This window comes from Lissotriton vulgaris, chromosome 12 (assembly GCF_964263255.1).
Source record: "Lissotriton vulgaris chromosome 12, aLisVul1.2, whole genome shotgun sequence".
NCBI classification, from domain to species: Eukaryota; Metazoa; Chordata; class Amphibia; order Caudata; family Salamandridae; genus Lissotriton; species Lissotriton vulgaris.
In genome coordinates this window covers 702,413,012-702,432,273 of record NC_141700.1, presented here as the reverse complement: position 1 = coordinate 702,432,273, position 19,262 = coordinate 702,413,012, and the positions used below count along the sequence as shown (strand labels likewise).

General features: G+C 42.3%; 1 protein-coding gene across 1 annotated transcript in view; it reads right to left on the bottom strand.

The window, feature by feature from the left end:
• The window catches only part of LOC147678039 (uncharacterized), a 360,244-nt gene that overhangs the window by 114,234 nt on the left and 226,748 nt on the right, over window positions 1-19,262 (bottom strand). Inside the window, exon 7 of the mRNA XM_086945608.1 lies at window positions 15,998-16,155. Coding sequence (XP_086801734.1) covers window positions 15,998-16,155 — 158 coding nt within the window. The remainder of the gene's footprint in view (window positions 1-15,997; window positions 16,156-19,262) is intronic.

Sequence of the window (19,262 nt, the reverse complement as noted above, 5' to 3'; positions counted from 1 at the left end):
GCTGTCTGGGCTTGGCCGCTGCTGGGAGAAGGAGAGCTTCTCTAACTTGGGTATATTGGTTGCCCACACCAAGGAAGTGTACCAGCATTTGAATAAGGATAGAGTTGTAGTATTGCAAGAGGGTTCCATGGCATTCTGGAAGAGACTCCCCTTGCGTGTGATAGGTAGGGCAGCAGCGCCCAAGATGTCTTTCTCCCTCTCTGCCTTTATCTGGTCCAAAATGAAATGTTTTTGCTCTGGCAGCACTTCTTTTAAAAAATGGATAGCTTAGTTATTGCCCTCATTTGGACTGGGTGGCAAAGTAGAGTAGCACTATCATCCTCAAGCGTGATATTGGGGATGCGGGCCAAGCTATACCGGACATACGGCACTACTGTTATTCTGCCAATGATTAACATGCTGCACAGTGGTTAGCAGACCTGGATAATTAGAAAACACAATTGTTCCTTGACATGCTGGGGGATGACACACTGGCATGCTTGATGATGCAAGGGGGTCAGTCCAAGTGTGCAGTCCCATACTTGGTGCAGCAGACTATGGAGATATGGGAGGCAGTGGTGGGTGATGTACTGTGCAGGGGCCCCTTTAACAGGGAACTTTATCTCTGGAACCTTGCTCCATTTAGGGCAAATGATGGGGATATGTCCATGGATCAATGGAGGGTGGGGGGTTGTCAGGCGGCAGGGGACCTGTACCTCATGAAGGTCTTACTTACGTTCCAGAAGACTCAGGAGACCTTTGAAGTTGGACCGGGCCACTTCCTTCATTAAATCAAGTTAGAGAGCGTCGCACAGGAGATCAGGGCTGGTTTCCCTGCGGCGCCCCAGCCCTCCCTGGTATTGGTAGGCCTGCTTCGGTGGGGGGAGGGCAATTGAACAGGATAGACCCCTCCAGAGAGGTATAGTGTAGGTGATGTGGAGAGTGGAGGGCCACCTTCTTGATTTTGTCTGGGCATGTGCTGCGAATCACAGATTGTTGAGGGGCATGATGCCTAAAATAGTGGAGGCGACGGAAATAGATACCCCTCTGACTCCATTGGTCTGCCTCTTGGAGGGTGGTGGTGACACCCAGGGGGCGGAAGATTCCCTATAGGCTTGCATAGGTTGCACTGCTCTGGGTCAAGAGGTGAGTGGCCATTGAATGGATGGGCATCCGAGTACCGTTAGTCTCTTCTTGGCAGAGGCATCTTCTTGAATGGGGGTTGGCTGAGGAGATGCATATGCATATTATTACTGATGAGGATGCCTTGGATGCGATCATATTATGGGTTATCTTCTCAATAAATTTAGTGCTGCGCATATGACTTGCTCAGAAGATGTCTATGACAAGCAGAGGTGATGTTTTTGCCCTCTACACTGAGGTAACATGAATGTGATGGCTAAGCTTATCATAATTGTAGCATACACTATATTTGGCTTGATGACCTGGTTTTGATGTACTCTTGCCCCTAGTTGCTTTATGGATCTGCTATCTAAGTTCAGCCGTGGGTACTGCTACTTCTACATGTGACTGTAATGTATCACTTTGTCCGATTGGAACAATCCACAGTTTGTATGTTTTCTGCTTATTTTTCTTTTGTACAATATCAGTAAAAAAATATTTAAAATCAAAAACTGTTGTTAAGCACTTATCAGACTTGTTTGCGACTTGCTTGACCCTGATCATCTCCTACTGAACACTCAAAGTAAAACCTAAACCGCTAAACATCTGGCTTGAACTAACTTACACCCCATTATGTTCTGATAAATGTTTCTGAAGGGTTTATTCAATGGTGGTCTCTGACAACAGGCTCTGGAGGGACCAAGTTCATTGGGAAAAAGTTATTTATTTGCTTTATACTCATATTTCTGGGCTAAACATATTCTACTTCTCCGAAGGCACATGATGGGACCTATGATTTTTGATTGGCCTACTCGTGGCCTACCGATCCCAACATAACAAAAGGTGAGGAAATGCATTTTTTCATGGGTGGAGTGGTGGGTGGTTAATACTCTTGGGATTGTTTTTGCTCTTCTGATGCTTTTTTACATTAGGACTTGTTCCTCTTTCTGCTCTTCACCTCCCGATTTCCTTTCTTCCCTCTCTCCAATTATTATGATCATAGCTTGTCATCCTTACTACACAACCACATTGGCCCATTTTTTGCACCTCACGGATACGATGCTGTTCCACTGAATTCACTTAGACTCGCTACATGCAACTAGTCACCCTCTGGACCACTGGATTACCTCTCAATACGTACTAGTAGAGTGTAATCACTCCCTCCCGACTACTCTGCACAAATATCCAGACAACATAATGACCCCACCGATCAAAAGTCTTTCATTGAACACTAATGACCTGTACCACCTTGTAAAATGCAAAGAAATTGCAAAGTACTACAATACAATAGGTTAAGGGAGGAATGTTATCATGTTGCAAGAAACACATCTTACCTCCCTTGGAGATGCTAAATTTTACTGCTCATAGATAGCGTAGACTATGCTTTCCCCAGCAATACCCTGGAAAATGGGATCCTTAGTATAATACCTATGAAATCTGAAATCAATTTCCTGTCTCACTCACATGACCATCAAGGTAGATGGCTTATTACTAGAGCTGAAAAAAAGGATAAGGAATTCTTCATTGTGAATATGTATGCCCCGAATGATAATTAGGTAGAATTTTGGGAAGACCTTGACAAACGACAATACATCTAGCAGCGATTACACATTTTGCTCTCATCCACACCACTCCTCCAGGATTGACGACATTATGGCTAGTAAAACCTAGGCTCTATGTCCATCGATCCTAAAACAGAACCTAGAGTAATTTTGGACCATGCCCGTGTATCTTTAGTCCTATCTTTAGACCTTGATTCAGGTGTTCCTTCCCTATGCCCTGAGTAATGGTGCCTCAATAATGATCACCTGAGTCCGGATGTATGACGTTACAATGCATACGTTTACAACGCCTACCTTTACAACACAATTTTTGGATTGGTGTCAGTACAACGCGGATTTTTACAACGCATTCCGTTACAACGGAATTTTTACAACGCAGGATCCATTACATCGGATGCCATTACAACGCATGGCATTACATAGCAGATGCTATTACAACGCATACCATTACATCGTAAGTATAGGTAAGTATACCTTTTTTTTAAAAAAGTTATTAAGTTAATTTAATTAATTTAATTTAATTAATTTAATTAAAATACATTTTTAAATAGCCATTAATTTAATTTAATAAAATAATATCTATTTAATAAATGTAATTTTAATAAAAAAAGGAAATAATTTAATTTAATTAAAATAATGAAATTAATTTAATGTACATATTTTTATAATTGAAAATAAATAAAATTAATTGAAATAATGTATTTAATTTAATTAATTTAATTTAAAAATGTAATTAATCTAATAAAATTATTTTAATTTATTAAATATATTTTAATTAATTTAAAAATGGTAAATATAATTTAATTATCCCAAAACACAAACCTACCCCTGAACCCTACAATACCCCTGTACCCCAAAACCCAAACCCTGCCCTAAAACCTAAAAACACCCCTGTACCCCAAAACCCAAACCCTGCCCTAAAACCTAAAAACACCCCTGTACCCCAAAACCCAAACCCTACCCTAAAACCTAAAAACACCCCTGTACCCCAAAACCCAAACCCTGCCCTAAAACCTAAAAACACCCCTGTACCCCAAAACCCAAACCCTGCCCTAAAACCTAAAAACACCCCTGTACCCCAAAACCCAAACCCTGCCCTAAAACCTAAAACCACCCCTGTACCCCAAAACCCAAACCCTGCCCTAAAACCTAAAAACACCCCTGTACCCCAAAACCCAAACTCTGCCCCAAAACCTAAAAACACCCCTGTACCCCAAAACCCAAACCCTGCCCTAAAACCTAAAAACACCCCTGTACCCCAAAACACAAACCCTGCCCTAAAACCTAAAAACACCCCTGTACCCCAAAACCCAAACCCTGCCCTAAAACCTAAAAACACCCCTGTACCCCAAAACGCAAACCCTGCCCTAAAACCTAAAAACACCCATGTACCCCAAAATTACTTAAATTAATATATTTAATTTATAATATTTAAAAACATAAATAAATATTTTTATTTATAATTAATAATAATTAAATCAATTATATAATATTAAATAAAATAAAATAAAATTATATACTTACCAATACTTACGATGTAATGGTATGCGATGTAATAGCATCTGCTATGTAATGCCATGCGTTGTAATGGCATCCGATGTAATGGATCCTGCGTTGTAATAGCTGCGTTGTAACAGCATTACGACGTAAAAGTTGCGTTGTAAGTGTTACATACCCAATTTTTACACCGCAACATCCATTACAACGCATACCATTACAACGCATGCCATTATAACGAATTCTTTGAAACTACCTTTACAACGCATTCCACTCCAACGCATACTACATTTACAACGCATACCATTACAACGCATAACATTACATTGCATGTAAGGTAAGTATTGGATAGTGTAGGGGTTAAAATTACTATTCTAACTCCAGGGGGTGCAACAGTAGGGTAAGCGTTGGATAGTGTAGGGGTTAAAATTACTATTCTAACTCCAGGGGGTGCAACAGTAGGGTAAGTGTTGGATAGTTTAAGGGTACTATGTGCTGTAATGCTATGCGTTGCAATGGTATGCGTTGCAATGACTGCGTTGTAATGGCATGCGTTGTAGTGGTTGCGTTGTAAATGCATGTGTTGTAATGGATGTTGCGTTGTAAAAGTTTTGTTGTAATGGTAGTGCGGTGTAAAAGTTGTGTTGTAAAGGTTGTTTCCCCTGAGTTCCTGAGTGAACATGCAGCTGAGGATACTTCTGATATCATTAGATTTGATGCGTGGAAAGCCACCCTCAGTTGGGATCCTGATAAACTTAATGTCTATTAAAAATAAGTCTGTTTCCAAATAATTAGCAAGCCTAGAATTTGAAATCACTTTTAGACAATAAATCAGATATACAGAGGGCTTGGCAGATTTAACAACTCCACGTCATTTTCAATAACAGTACAACAAAATACTTAGGCAAAGTGCCCAGAGATTGATAGATATCCCTGTAGGTGGGAAAATGCTTACCAGAAACAGAGCTGAGAGATCACTGGCTATAAGAAATACACTAAAAATAAATCCTTCATATCCGCTATTTGGAACACCACTGGGAAAGTCATACCTTCGACCCAGGGCGTTCTGGTTGCCTTTCAAGACTTTTACTCCAATCTTTATAATTGTAATAAACCAGTCCCCTCAAGCATGTGCACAGAATACTTAAACTCATGTGTTCTCTCACATGCAAGCCAAGAGGCCCAAGTCTCTCTTAATGCCCCAATCAAAAGAGAGGGAGTTCTGAAAGCCACCCACGGCCTTAATCCGGGAAAGCCTCCGGGTCGGACGGATAATTGAGGAACTTCAACAAAGCCTTCACAGATCTGTTAGTTGACCCTCTGAAGGCCATCTTCCACCAATCCGCTGACTACAGGTCTATCTCAGGCTCCTCCTCAGAAGCCACAAAAGTGGTAATCCTAAAAGAGGGAAAGGACCACTCAGATTTAACTAACTTTAAACCCATATTATTAATCAACCTTGATTTCAAATTATATGTTAAAATCATTGCACTCAAAATGGAGGCAGCCATACTAAGACTTATCTCACCCTTCCAGACTGCTTTCCTAAAGGGTACACAGGCCAACGACAACTTTAGACCATTTAGCCAAGCCCTTGTTAAGGCTAACCTCATCCAGTCCCCAACATGCATTGGCCCTCGATGCAGAAAAGGCATTTGTAAGATCTCCTACTCCTTTCTACACATTATCTTGAACAAATACTAACTGGGGGAGGACTTTATTTTATTGGCAATGGCGCTCTAATCAAATCCAATAGCAAAAGTAAGGTTTAAAAAAAAAATTTATTCGTTTTCTCCAGTAACAGTACATGAGAAAAAAGAAATATTCAAATCACCGTTATCTACATAGCAGGACCTCACATATAAACATGGTGGTGAAATAAATCACCTATCAGCGCTCAACATTTTAACCTTGTGCCACCTTCATAGTCCCGTCTCATGTGGGACTGGCTGAATGGTCTGCGTCCCATCATAGCATCTTTTCATACCCTGATATTACAACAACAGTGCTGTTCTCCTGGATCAAGATATAGCAAGTAATACGGGTCGCTCTGGAATTTTAGAAACCTAAATCGATATGGCTGTGACTAAAACCAAGCTTTTGAAAGGTGGAAAGTGGGAAATCCGTCCAAGTGGGGATACTACATAAAAGAAGGGTAGATGGGAACCAGGATATGCCTTGACCACAAAGGTCCCCATGTCTCGGCTACGAGAGTGGGGTCTCCTATTCGGGCAATGGATTAGTAATGGAGTGTGCAAACCTATACAGGGCCTCAGGGGGGGGAGAATGTCAGCTGCTTTGAAAGCTTCCAGCAAGAGGTTCCAACTCATAACAATCGGTTCCTTTCTCGCCTGATAGCTATGCTTTCTGCCAGTCCCCATTTCTCTACTTTTTCCTTCTAAGTGAGCCGCGTTGGGGCTAAGGGGTATTTCCACCTCCTGGTGATACCTCACTTCGCAAGGAGCAAAGCCAGGTCTCTGAATTTGGCTGACACTTGTTGCTCTTTTTCGCCATTTATAGAGTCCTAGTATACTTGTCTCCACTGTGTACCATCCCAGGTCTCCCACAACTTCGATTAAGGTTGCAGTTACTCCACCCGAGTATCCCCCCAAGCTAGGGCAGGACCAAAGCATGTGAAATAGCCCAGTGACAGATGGCATGTATTCTATGCAGAGTCAGGTAAGCTCTCTGAGTTACGATATACTGGATGAATTTAAAACAGGTGTTGCAGGACACTCATTTTGGGTTTTCTAAGATTGCTGCCCTTTCTGTTTACCAGTGTCCTGTTACCATATAATTTGCGTTGCAGCCAGTGGAGATGGACGGTGCGTGCCTGTGCCCCGATAGAGCCAGCAGGTTAGATGGCTACCGTCTTCATGAGGTTCAGGAGATGGACTAACTCATGTGTATTTGCTTCTGCCCCATCAGGTGCCCAGTGTCTCTTAAAGTAAAGCGGCAAACTCACCTGAGTCAATAACAATGTATGTATGACCACCCGCTCACTCTTGAAATCAGTGTGCGTGAGTAACATTCTATCCCCAAATAAGTCCCCAACTATTGACACTCTGCCCGGGTGGTACGTGTTCCTAGATTGGTAAGAATGTCCAGTAGCTGTAAATTAGAAGCATATGCAGGGAGATTATTAGTGTAGTTTAATGCCTGCTTCCAGTATGTGAGTGCAGTTCAGTTCTAAGAAGCATTTCTGCACTGCATGGTATTGCATTACCCGGGGAGAGCAGTTTAGGCAGCGAGCCCTGAGCTAATATGCTCTCCCAGCAAGCTATATCCTGCAAATTACTGCCTGCTAACCAAAACAAGAGCAACTGCAATTGTGATGCTAAGCAGTATGCATAAAAGTTTGGGGCCCCATCCCCCTGGTGTCAGATGGAAGTTGTAACTTCGCTAAACTCAGGCACCTGCGACCTGAGCCCCAGATTAAGCTGGGCTAGAGTGTATTCAGTGTCGTAAATACAGCTCTCTGGACTACCACTGGACGGTTAGTAAAGAAGTAAAGTAATTGCGGGAGCAGGATTATTTTAGAAATTTCTAATCTCCCTGACACAGACAGAGGGAGAGATGTCCAGAACGTGATTCGAGCACTCAGGGAGCTGATCTCCCTATGCAAACTCCCTTCTATAAGATCTGCTTTGGTTCTGTAAATTAGAATTCCCAAGTGTTTAAAAGTGTTGTGAGCAATTGTTATTTCCCGGTTGCCAAATACTATAGTCAGTCCCTCCATATGAGCACCGAAGGGAAAGGCATAAAATTTGTCATAGTTTATTGCCAACCATGCTATGTGTTCAAATTGTGTGAAAAGCTGTGCTTCGGAGTCCAAGTTAGTCTCTTCGAGTATAGGATGATATCATCTGCATAGAGTGATATAGCATGGTGGGCGTCCTTTACGTTTAAACCCCATCCAGTCTAGGATGCCTTGAAGTTTATGGACTAGTGGTTCAAGGGCAAGAGCAAACAATAAGGGTGATAGGGCATCCCTGTCTCGTGGCCCCTTGTATGTGATATGGTTCGGATATATGCGACCCTGTGCGCACCTGAGCTGTAGGAAGATGATACATTACTTGGACGGCATGCGGAATCCCAAATTTCTGTAGCACGGCCAGCATGTAGTCCCAGCTCAAAGTGTCAAATGCATGTGTGATAACTAATGTGATACAGCCTGCCTCCGGGTCCTCAGGCGGTACAAGCGAACATAAGAGGTGTGGCTCACTGGTTAGAGGCGGCAGACCCGGAGGCAGAGAACGGCCCGGGACCAGGGTTCAATTCCCGACGCGGCAGGGTCGTTGACCAGGGTCAGCGGACTGATAATTCTCGCCTTGGTGCCTACTCTGGGCAGGGATCACACTCGGTAACTCTGGGCATTAAGCTTGCCTCATCTCTACAACGGCCCCCCACAGACGCCGGGGATGCCTGGTTTCACCTTGGAGATACCCAGCAAGGGACCATCTCACAGGGAAAGCCAGGACGGGTTCCCCAGCGGTCTTCCGCGCCAGGATACTCCGGTAGTAATTGAGCGCGCTACAAAACAGCATATTACATAACATTACACAGCTGGCGTATATTCAAAGACGTACTATGCCCAAGGACGAAGCCACATTGATCTATATGTACCAGCTTCGGTACGAAGGGCTGCAAGCAATTGACGAGGATTTTACTTAACATCTTATATTCAGTATTTAACAAGGAGAGCGGGCGGTATGCAGACAGATGAGTGTGGCCCCTCCTGGGATTGGGAAGAGAGGTTATTAGTGCTTGTGATGTAGTGAGGGAAAAGGACCTGTCTCATAGGTCTCCTTATACAATTTCTTCATCTGTGGAGCGAGTTGTTACATGTAAGTGGCATTAAACCATACAGGCAGGCCATCTAGTCCCTGAGTTTTGTTATTGGAGAGGCCCCTAATCGCCGCTCTTATTTCCCCCAACGTTATAGGTTATAGCATTTTTGTATTCTCATAAGACACCTGCAGGAGTTCTACTGTGTCTAGAAAGGCGTTAATCTCTAGGTGGTCAATCAGTGGTGGGGCTGTATAAAGCACCCTGTAAAAGTCATAGAAGTCATATTAATGGCCATTTGTCTAACTGCCTTGGTATGCTGAGGCGACCAAATTTCCATTAAAGATGTGGGGGGAGGGGCATTTTGGAGGATCCATGTTAGTAAAGTGCCTGGTTTATCTGATTCAGCGTGCATTTGTGTAAATAAGTGCAGTGGTCTATTATACGCAGGTGGTCCAGTAGTTCTGAATATTTAATGCAAACCTCTTGGAAGTCCGAGTTTGCCAAGGAGTCACGGGCTGCCTTTGTTTTGAGTATGTGGAGTTTGCCTTCAATGTCCTTTAAGTATCGGTGGACCTGTTGTCGGGCTCCAGAGGAGGTGCTAATAGCCGTGCCCCTGAGTACTACCATGAATGCCTCCCATTCCAGTCCCATGGAAGATGCCGTGCCAGCATTTTCGGCGAAGTAGTGTGTTATAGTAGCTGGTAGTGCTTCCTGAAATGCCCTGTCCTCTAAGTGGTGGGGATCTAGATGCCATGTAGGGACCGGGGCACGCCCCCATGCAAACCTGACCTCCAAAGCACTGTGATCGGAAATTGTTTTGCCCACATAAGCTGCTCAAGTGGTTTGCGTAATGATCAATTCGTGGGTGAAGATCACGCGTGTCGGAGTAAAATTAATATTCTATCAGTCCTTTATTGTGAGTACCCCATATGCCCATCAGAGCCCATCCTTGGGCCCAGTTCTGCAATGTTTTGGAGTCACTTATTGTTTGGCACCCCGATCGGGGGGGTTGAGATGTGTCTAAAACAGTGTTGGCCACCGCATTAAGGCCGCCACCAAGCATCCGGCTGACGTCTGTTCAATCCGCCAGTGCTGTACTAACCCGGGTATAAAATGGTTCCAAGTCTGAATTGGGGGCATATAAACTTCCTAGTACTATGGGATTACCATCTAGTGTACCCCGGATCAAGTCGTATCAGCCCTCCTTATTTATTAGTTTCTCTTGTATTGCAACTGGGACCCCGGACCATGACCAAATAGCCACTCCACGGGCAAAAGCAGAGTAAATCGTGTGATACAATTGCCCCCTCCATTAATTTTGTAGTTTGGTGGCCTTCAGTGTGGTTAAATGAGTCTCTTGCAGGAACACTATTTGAGCATGTACTCTCTGTCAATTGTGGAGTGACCCCATTCCTCTAATGTTCCATGTAATAAAGTTAAAATGTTGTGTCATACCGATCTAGCCCTTAAAGTGAGGGGTGTGCACCAGTTGGTAAGGCATTTCTGTGAGTTAAGGCCCGTCAGAATCACTGTTACACACCCCACTACACGGTCCAACTGTAGAACTTGGTTCAACCAAACTATTAAAACAATGCTTATTAACAAAACAGCTTTAGAACTTACTACTGCATTGGGGCCATGGCTAAAGAAATCCCTGGGGAGCTTTCAATACTCCACTAATTTACCTCCCACAGTCCAAAAATGGGGGGGTACTAGCACCCGTACCAGGGGTCTCTCCCGCAGCAAAAGTAAGGGTTAATGGTCACTAATGATCACTCTACTGTTTTTCCTCTGTGAGTAGCAGTGTAAGGTCTCTGTGCACTACAGCCAAGACTATGTGTGGCAAGAACCCGAACAAACGTTTGGGTGCAGTGACAAATACCAGGGCTCTAACAAGAACCAGAATGTGTTGTAGACCTCAACTATTTCAGACAGGTAGCTTGTGCTGCTCATACAAAATGAACTTCAATATTTTTTTTTGTTTTATATAGTGCAAACTAGACCCGAGACATCGGGTATCAGAGCGTTTTACATGAGCACCAGTTTTGTTACAGAAAGACACATTCATTTTTGTTAGGCATGGGGAGATTAAGCAATTTGCCCAGAATCACAGGATGTTAAGCGTCATTGCCGAGACTCGAACCCGGTTACCCAGCTTCAAAGTCGAATGCTCTAGCCGTTAGGCTACATCCTCTCTTTTTCAGTTCTAATCATTGTAATGTGGTTAAATGGAGAATCACAGATTACAAATCTACAGTAACATAGCACAGATGGATTGCAGCACATGCAGCCCCAAAGGCATATTTTACAGAATTAGGTAATTGTGATTTGTATATAAAGCATCATGCCTTGTCACAAAGACATTTTAAGGCATGAGCAAAGTGTGCTATATTATACATCAACAACAAAAGAGTGTTCCTATTCTGTTTGAGGTGGAAAAAAACAACACAGAGCACAAGGAACCAACAAAGCCCATTTAGTTTGTTAGGAAAGCCCTCACTCACCGACCTGGTCGGTGACTTGCTTCATCATCATCAAAGTGTGCTATAGCCCAGGGCCCAAGCCTTGGAGGGCCCAGCTCAGGGTAACCAGCAATGTTCTGCAGAGTCTTGCCCTGATGACCTTGAATAATTTTTAAACTGATCATTGTAAAAAGCACTTTTCTATCATTTATTTTTAATGTGTGAGTCTATTTCAGACAAAGAGCCATATTACAGTGTTGGACGGACTTGCATCCGCCCGACACCGTATTGGTATGGAAACCGCCTGACCATGGGTCGGCGGGTCCCCAAACTTTATTACGATGTGACCTCGCATGGTACGGCCGCATACTCCTATTTGCCTATGGCAGTTGTGCTGCAGCCATAAACCGTCCTTAGCACAAGGTCCCATGGAGAAATGGGAGAATATGTTCATCCCTGCACTTTGTGGCAAGCACATCAGGGTGCCTGCCACATGGTGCAGGGATTACCAGGGGGAACCATAGGTGTCCTCTCGGCCGCCAGCTGGAGGCCCGAAGGATTAAGGGGGTAGTGCTAGAGATGAAACTGGTTCATAAAATTAAATCTCTTTCAAACAGGGTCTCCCCAGATACATTTGGCCCTGGCCCCCAAAATCCCTACTTCCCTGCCTTGTAATATCACCAACTGTAGCAGAATGTGGATGTCACAAAAGGAAAACACTTGCATTTACAAGCTTTATATTACCGATTCTGAAAGCACAAAGCGTATTAACAAAAGGAATGAAGCAACTCCTGAAGCATGACGTGTGCTTTCAGAATCCCTATGCATATTAGTGATTCTAAAAGTTGTGCTTCTGGACTTAATGCATACCTTTTTGTTAATGGGAGTGTGGCTGCAGGCAGATTATGTGTCTTTTTGAAAGTATTCACTTTAATTGCAACACCCGTCATGCTTCAACGCGGCACTGCAATTAACATCAATACTTTCAAAAAGGCACACAATCTGCCCCCGCAGCCACGCTCCTATCAACAAAAGGAATGCGGCAAGTGCAGAAGCATGATGTGTGCTTTCAGAATCTCCAAAGTTCAGCAGCAAGTCGCTACTGCACTTGCTGCATTCCTTTTGTTAATAGAGCACAGCTGCTTAAGACTGATTAAGTTTGAATTAAGGATCACATCTTACAGAATTTGAAGCATTTAGGCTCAGTAGATCCTGGATGGGCAAAGTTCAAACTCCTCAACCCAGACCACAAATAATGGTGTAATTAATCTCTGTAGCAAATATATAGATTCTAATGGCATTTCTCATGAAATAGATAATGATTGTTGATGGATTATTGCTAAGTTACATTTTAATAAAATTCCTGTTACAATTTGTTATGTTTATGGTTCCAACCAAAATGATTTTATGTTTTGTTCTGACATTAAAAGAGGCACTCACTATAAAGATGATTATATTATTTTAGCAGGCAACTATAATCAAATTCTGAACCTGTTTTCAGGTAGACAATCAGTTATTAGTAGTAACATTTGCAATCTACAAAATGTATAAAAAAATGTGTGCATTTATATCACATAGATCCGTTGTTGATCCATAGAGAATATGTTACCCGACATCAAGAGAATGTACTTTTTTCTTCCCATCCTATGATTCTTTCTCTCTAGATTAGATCTTTTTTTTAGCAAGCATTTGGCCCAAAATCTTAATAAAACTGAGATTTAGCCAAGATGTATTTCAGATCATGCTTTCATTGTGGTTGATCTTGATTTAACACTATTCATAAATCAATTAACAGATGGAAATTGAATTATATCAGTTGTTAGGTTCTCATCCTTGTTTATTGATTTCCCTGCTGAATTCCATGACAAGGGAGAGGGACTTTAACCCCTTCGCTGCTCATGACGCTCTCAGCTAGTCATGAGGCACCCAGGTTGTGTGCTTATGACGAGCTGAGCTCGTCATGTATAATGGGATTCATCCATCAATCAGCACAGGAGGGGAAAAGCCATAGCAGCCAAGGTGTTAATAGCGATATAGCCCAGCTACAAAGGGGTATAAGGCTATTAGAACATTCTGCCACTTAAGGGCAGAATGTTCTAACAAGAAAAAACAAAGCCTTATGAGCGTGAGGGGATTGGAATCCCCTCAGGCTACCCGAAGCCTTTGTTCACAGCCAGTGCTGTGAACAAAGAAACATTGGAATGTGGGAGCTCCAGGCTTATACTAGCCATTATAAACCCGGAGCACTCCATTGTTTTCAATGGAGCTCCCAAAATTCAAATGTTCTAATAAGTAGTGCTCATTACTATAGAGGTTGTACTAAATCAAGGAAGTGTTTGGTGAATTATCTAAATGTTAGGAGAGGCATGCTTAAGCAGAATGTTTAAAAGCTAGTTTTGGGGCTTTATTACTGGTTTGGCGGTCCGTCCGTCAGGACGCCACAGCCGCCAGGAGATCGCAGTGCCAGTGGTCTATAGACTGCCGTATTATGAGTTTACTACGGTGACCGCGGTGTGGCTATGGAGATTATGCAGCTGTGGTAAATATATTTCCACACTTTTTTTCAAATGTCTATTTGGTATAACAACCTTATCAAGCTTAACAACAGACATATATTTTGGAAATCATGGAGACAAAAGGGTACAACTCCGAATTATGACTTATTTGAAATCCTTCCCTCAATGTTATCAAAAATGCAATTGTCCTCATTCATTTCAACTCCGATTCACATCTGTGAGTAACATAGCTTTAGATACCTTTTTATCACTACTTGTTGATACTAATGCTTCCCTTATTTACACTTTTATTTCTTTTTCTGGGCCCTCAAGGGTCAAAACCTAGGGTCAAAACCTAGTTGGAAATTTTATGAGAGAATGATTTGGGTCACACTTGTTCAGCAACCCGCTAGAATCAAATATGTCTCATACTTCATAAAACATCAAGGGCACTCAATCTCACTAAAACATTGTTGTTTGCATATAGCAGATTGCATTGTACTTTTATTTCATTATCCAATATTTCTGACATTAATTCAACTGCATGCAGGTCCTGTAAGGGTACCCATAGCAATCTGATACACATGTTATTTTTATGCTCTAATATTTTATTTTTCTGGCACAAAGTATGGAGCCAGATTAAATCTTTTTTTCCATGCTCCCTTCCTTTTAGCATACCCTCTATATTTCTATGTAGTTTTTATTATTAATTGGACTTCAACTTTCACTAACAATAATTTGGTAGACCTTTTGATAGCTGTTGCATGTCAACAGATTATTACCAATTGGAAACACACCTTTAACATCTTCTTTAAAGCTTGGCAGCACATTGTTTGCTACAACCATAGACTGGGCAGAGGATTTGCTGAATCTTCATCTAGTTTCCCTAATAGAGGTTTACAATAGTAACCTCTTGCATTATTTCTTATTCAATCTAGTAAAACGTCTACTAGTAGGCAGCTGTTTAGATCTGAAAACATGACACCTCCTTAAATATTTGAATTCTCTGTTCTAATTATATATATTTATATATAGTAATATATAGTCATACTGAATTTTACAGAGTTATATTAAATTTTTCCATGCTGATTTAGTTATTGAATCTTCAATCGTTAATGGTTATTAGAACATTGGAATGTTGGGAGCTCCATTGAAAACAATGGAGTGCTCTGGGCTTATAATGGGTGGTATAAGCCTGGAGCTCCAACATTCCAATGTTTCTTTGTTCACAGCTCTGGCTGTGAACAAAGGCTTCAGGGAACCTGAGGGGATTCCAAACCCTCACGCTCCCAAAAGGCTTTGTTTTTTTTTGTTAGAACATTCTGTCCTCTAGTGACAGAATGTTCTAATAGCCTTATAGCCCTTCGTAGATGGGCTATACCGCTATTAAAGTCCCACTCCCTTGTTAAAGGCCCTTGCCTTCGGCTCGGGCCTTTAACGCTGGAGAGGGCCTTTAATAGCTGGTATAGCCCTCTACGGCGGGCTATAAGGCTATATTACATCGAACACAAGAATGTTAGTGCTCTATTTTTGATTACTAGCCCCCTTTTTTGTTGTTGTTTCCATTCTCCTCCACCATCCCCTCACTTACGTACACCTTAAAAAAGCTTATGTTGTAGGCTTTGTTCTTTTGTACCATTTGATAATCATTAAGTCAATAACCCTTATTTTTTCATGATTAATATGGTCTGGTCTGTATTCTTATATTTCTCTTATATTTATTATTTTATTCACTGAGATGATTTTGTATTATCTGGTATTTTTGTTATATGGTTCTCATGGATTTATCTTGATAAAGCTAAGAAGCATAAAAAAGGAACAGTGCAAAAAACACTCATCTTATATTTAGTTTTTTCAAGTCTAAAATAACTATTATTTTGAGTTTGTACGTTTTTGTCTAATATAATAAACCCCTCCTTTTTCATTGGTGCTTTGTTGTAACCTCTAAACTTTTGCCAGGACTCTAAAAAAAATAAACCAAATGTTTTAAACACAGGCGACCAGTGAGTGGAAATAATCAATCAAATCACGGTTAGCATCCTCGTTTTTTGCAATATCATCTTGTAAACGAGTTGCCTGCTGCACTCACCTGGGTTGCTTTGGTTACAGGTGGTTGCGTTCTGAACAAACACTTCTAGCTGCTCCTTGAGAAGTGTCACCACATCCTGGTACCCTGCTTGGATGGACACGTCTGACTTTATTTCTATTTCCATCACAACCTTATGGTCCACAATGACACTCCCTTCTCTAAAACAATATATACAAATTAAAGTCAGGTAATATCGCCCAGGCTTTGAACAATACACAAAGGGTTATTTAACAACCAGATCTCACTCCATGCTTGAGAAAACACCTACTTATGTTTTATACCTCAAAACCTGGAGCATATTCTGCATTAATATAACCCAAATACTATTCGTTTAACTCTTGCACTATAGCATACATTGCCTGTGAAGTGTTCCTTAACTATAGAGATGTGCATTTGTGTATCCAACTACAAGACTGTTTTCTTTTTATTTATTTTTTTGTTATTTTTTTTTTGAGAATCCATGAGGCATAATAAGAAAACAATATACATAATTGAATGAAAGAGGCAAGATACAGCATAAACAAAGCACCTAAATTAATAAAAGAAAGGTAATGTAGAGGTTGGTTGTCGACCTACATAACTACAAGACTGTTTTCATAGGTAATGAGAGAGCGCAAACTGACCAAAATGTATAAGTACACCACACTTACACGTAGTAAGCACAAGTCATGAAGAGAAATGCCATGAGTGCTGATAGTACATGCATCTATATTCTGAAATGTGTAGTTAACTTAGAGATTTAAGTAGAAGTGGAACTAATTCAGAACTCTGTGAAACTATATGACTTTATTAGACGTGATTAATCCTGAATCCATGTTGTGTAGCTGCTAAAATGTAAGATGGCATGCGGTTAAACGTAGAACGTGGTAGGCCTCAGGGCCAGAGCTAGAAGGGATGGGAAAGGTTTTTCATTTCACAACATGGATTGCACTAATGTTTTAGTAATAACGTTAATAGGCCATGATTTATAGATGTGTTTACCGAATAATAGAATAAGAGTACTAACATGCTATTAATTAATGAAGGAGTTGGATGCTATAATCATTATGAGAAATGCTGTAGGCCTGAAATGTTTTAGCCATTGATTTACACGTATTGGTCTGGGCCGAGAAATGTTGCAAACCTTTGTTGGAAGTCTATGAGAATTGGGATTTTGGCTGCAATAGTCTGTCTGGAAGAGAAAGGGGGGATCCAATTATAAATGAAATGAATAGAGGTCTGTTCAGAAGACGGCCCAGACATGGAGGAGGGTTCCGGAATGTTTTAGGGGGTATCAGCGGGCCGGAGAAGAGTCTGAGAAGCAAGGTCAACTCTAACGCACGAGGCCTCATCATGGAAAAAGCCAGAAGCTACACCACGTGAGGGGCGTCTCACGAGGGGCGTCCCAAATGTTGTTGTGTATTTTGTATTAGGGACAGCACCCCTGGGTGGAGTTAGAGCAGATGCCTGAGGACCCTTTAGAGAGCGGATGGGTAGGCAGTGAGGGGTCATGACTGGAGAACTATAGGTTTTCACAAAGAGACTAAGAGTGGGTGACTCCCCTAGGGAGTCATTCACAGCTGACACCTTTGTTAGGTTGAGACCTGGTTAAGTAGGGATACCATCTAGAGCAGGGTAGGGACAGCCTAACTTGTATTTTTCCCTCCAACTTAAATGACGGAGAGACCTCAATACGTGTCAATGCTGATAGCCTTATTATTCTTAGAACTTGTACTTGTAGTATTCGTTGCTCGTCTGAGGGCTTTCAGAGAGCACATGTATGTAGTTGGGCCTGTGTATCTTGTGAATCTCATTCTGAGATGCCTGTATCTGCAGCTTAGCCTGACTATATAATAAATCTTTGAAAGCTAGAAGTTGTTTGTGATCTTTTGAAACGGAGTCCTTTATTGGGTGAACTAACTTGGTAAGAGATGCACTTTCTTCCCTCAATGACAGGCAACAAAGGTTCAGTCGACCAGATCGGGGTTTTAGATCAATAGTGATAAGGTATCGATCAAAATCTCGCCCTTCCAGTTGGTAGCTATAGAGGATGGTTGCCTTCTTGAGGAAGGTGATCTAGGCCAGGTTAGATTACCCCAAGGCCCCTAGAGATCGATGATCGGAAGAACCGCCCGCGGAAGAAGGACCGGATGATGTGAGACAGAAAAAGCAGCAGTATCGGTCGAGAGTGAGTATAAAGGGTCATGCGTGCTAGAATGCGGTGTTTTTGTGTTGTATCTATGTTGTAATGTCTGGCGGAGTTGAATGCCTGTAGAGTGACTGTGGAACAGGTTGTGAGCGCGCACAACCGGTGGAAATCTTAAGTTCAAGGAGAGCTTAAGTGGTTCGGGTGTATCGGACACTCAGAGTAATTGTCAACTAGTGTGAAGGGGGTCATGAGGTACCATTGATCACCCGAAAGACCGAGATAGGGGGAACGTAAGAGTGAGTGCGTGAGTAACGGACGCTGGTCGGAGGTTACTGTGTGTGTAAAGAACCTATCAGAGAGACGATAGACATTTCGTCAGTTGTGTTGACAATTACAGATAGACTGTGGACGTACAGTCGAGGGAAGTGACCGCTTGGTCGGAAGTAGTCATTTTTCAGGGTATGAATGGGACGCATGCATGACCGCGAGGAGAGCTGAGAAAGGAGGGGTGCTGCTGCGAAGCGGAGACTAGTGACGTCAGAAAGTGCCGCGCTGGGATTGGCCGGCAGGAGAAAGACCGCGCTGCGATAGGCCAGCTAGCAAAGCCGCGCTAGGATTGGTGGATTGTCACCAGGAAGTAAACAGAGTATTCAGGCTGGAAATTGTGCGTATAATCATGAAGTGTTTTAAATGGTTAAGAGCGGTGTTTAAAAGAGAGAGGCGGAGATCTTATGAAGGGGAAGAAGCCCCGCCGGAGGGTACGCCGGCTTATTATATGGCGGCAAATGTTGGGCTCCATACGATAATGTGGATATCAGAGTGGAGTAAGATTACAGAAGGAAATGAGGAACTGACGTTTCCAAAGTATGGGACGTTCAGATTAGAGGTGCTACATAGATTGAAAGCAGTCATGACCTCAATAAGACCCATGCCTAGACCAACCCAGTTTGAAGCTCTCAATGCATGGATTAGGGCAGCGCACGAGAGGAACTTGAATAGACGACAAGAAAGGGTGAAACGATCGGTAAGGGCAGTGCAGGATGCCAAGTGGGATGCGGATGCTAAAAGATGGAGAGTGCATAACATGAAAGTCAATAAACTGTACCCAGTGTTAGAGATGCCCGGGAACAAGAGCCC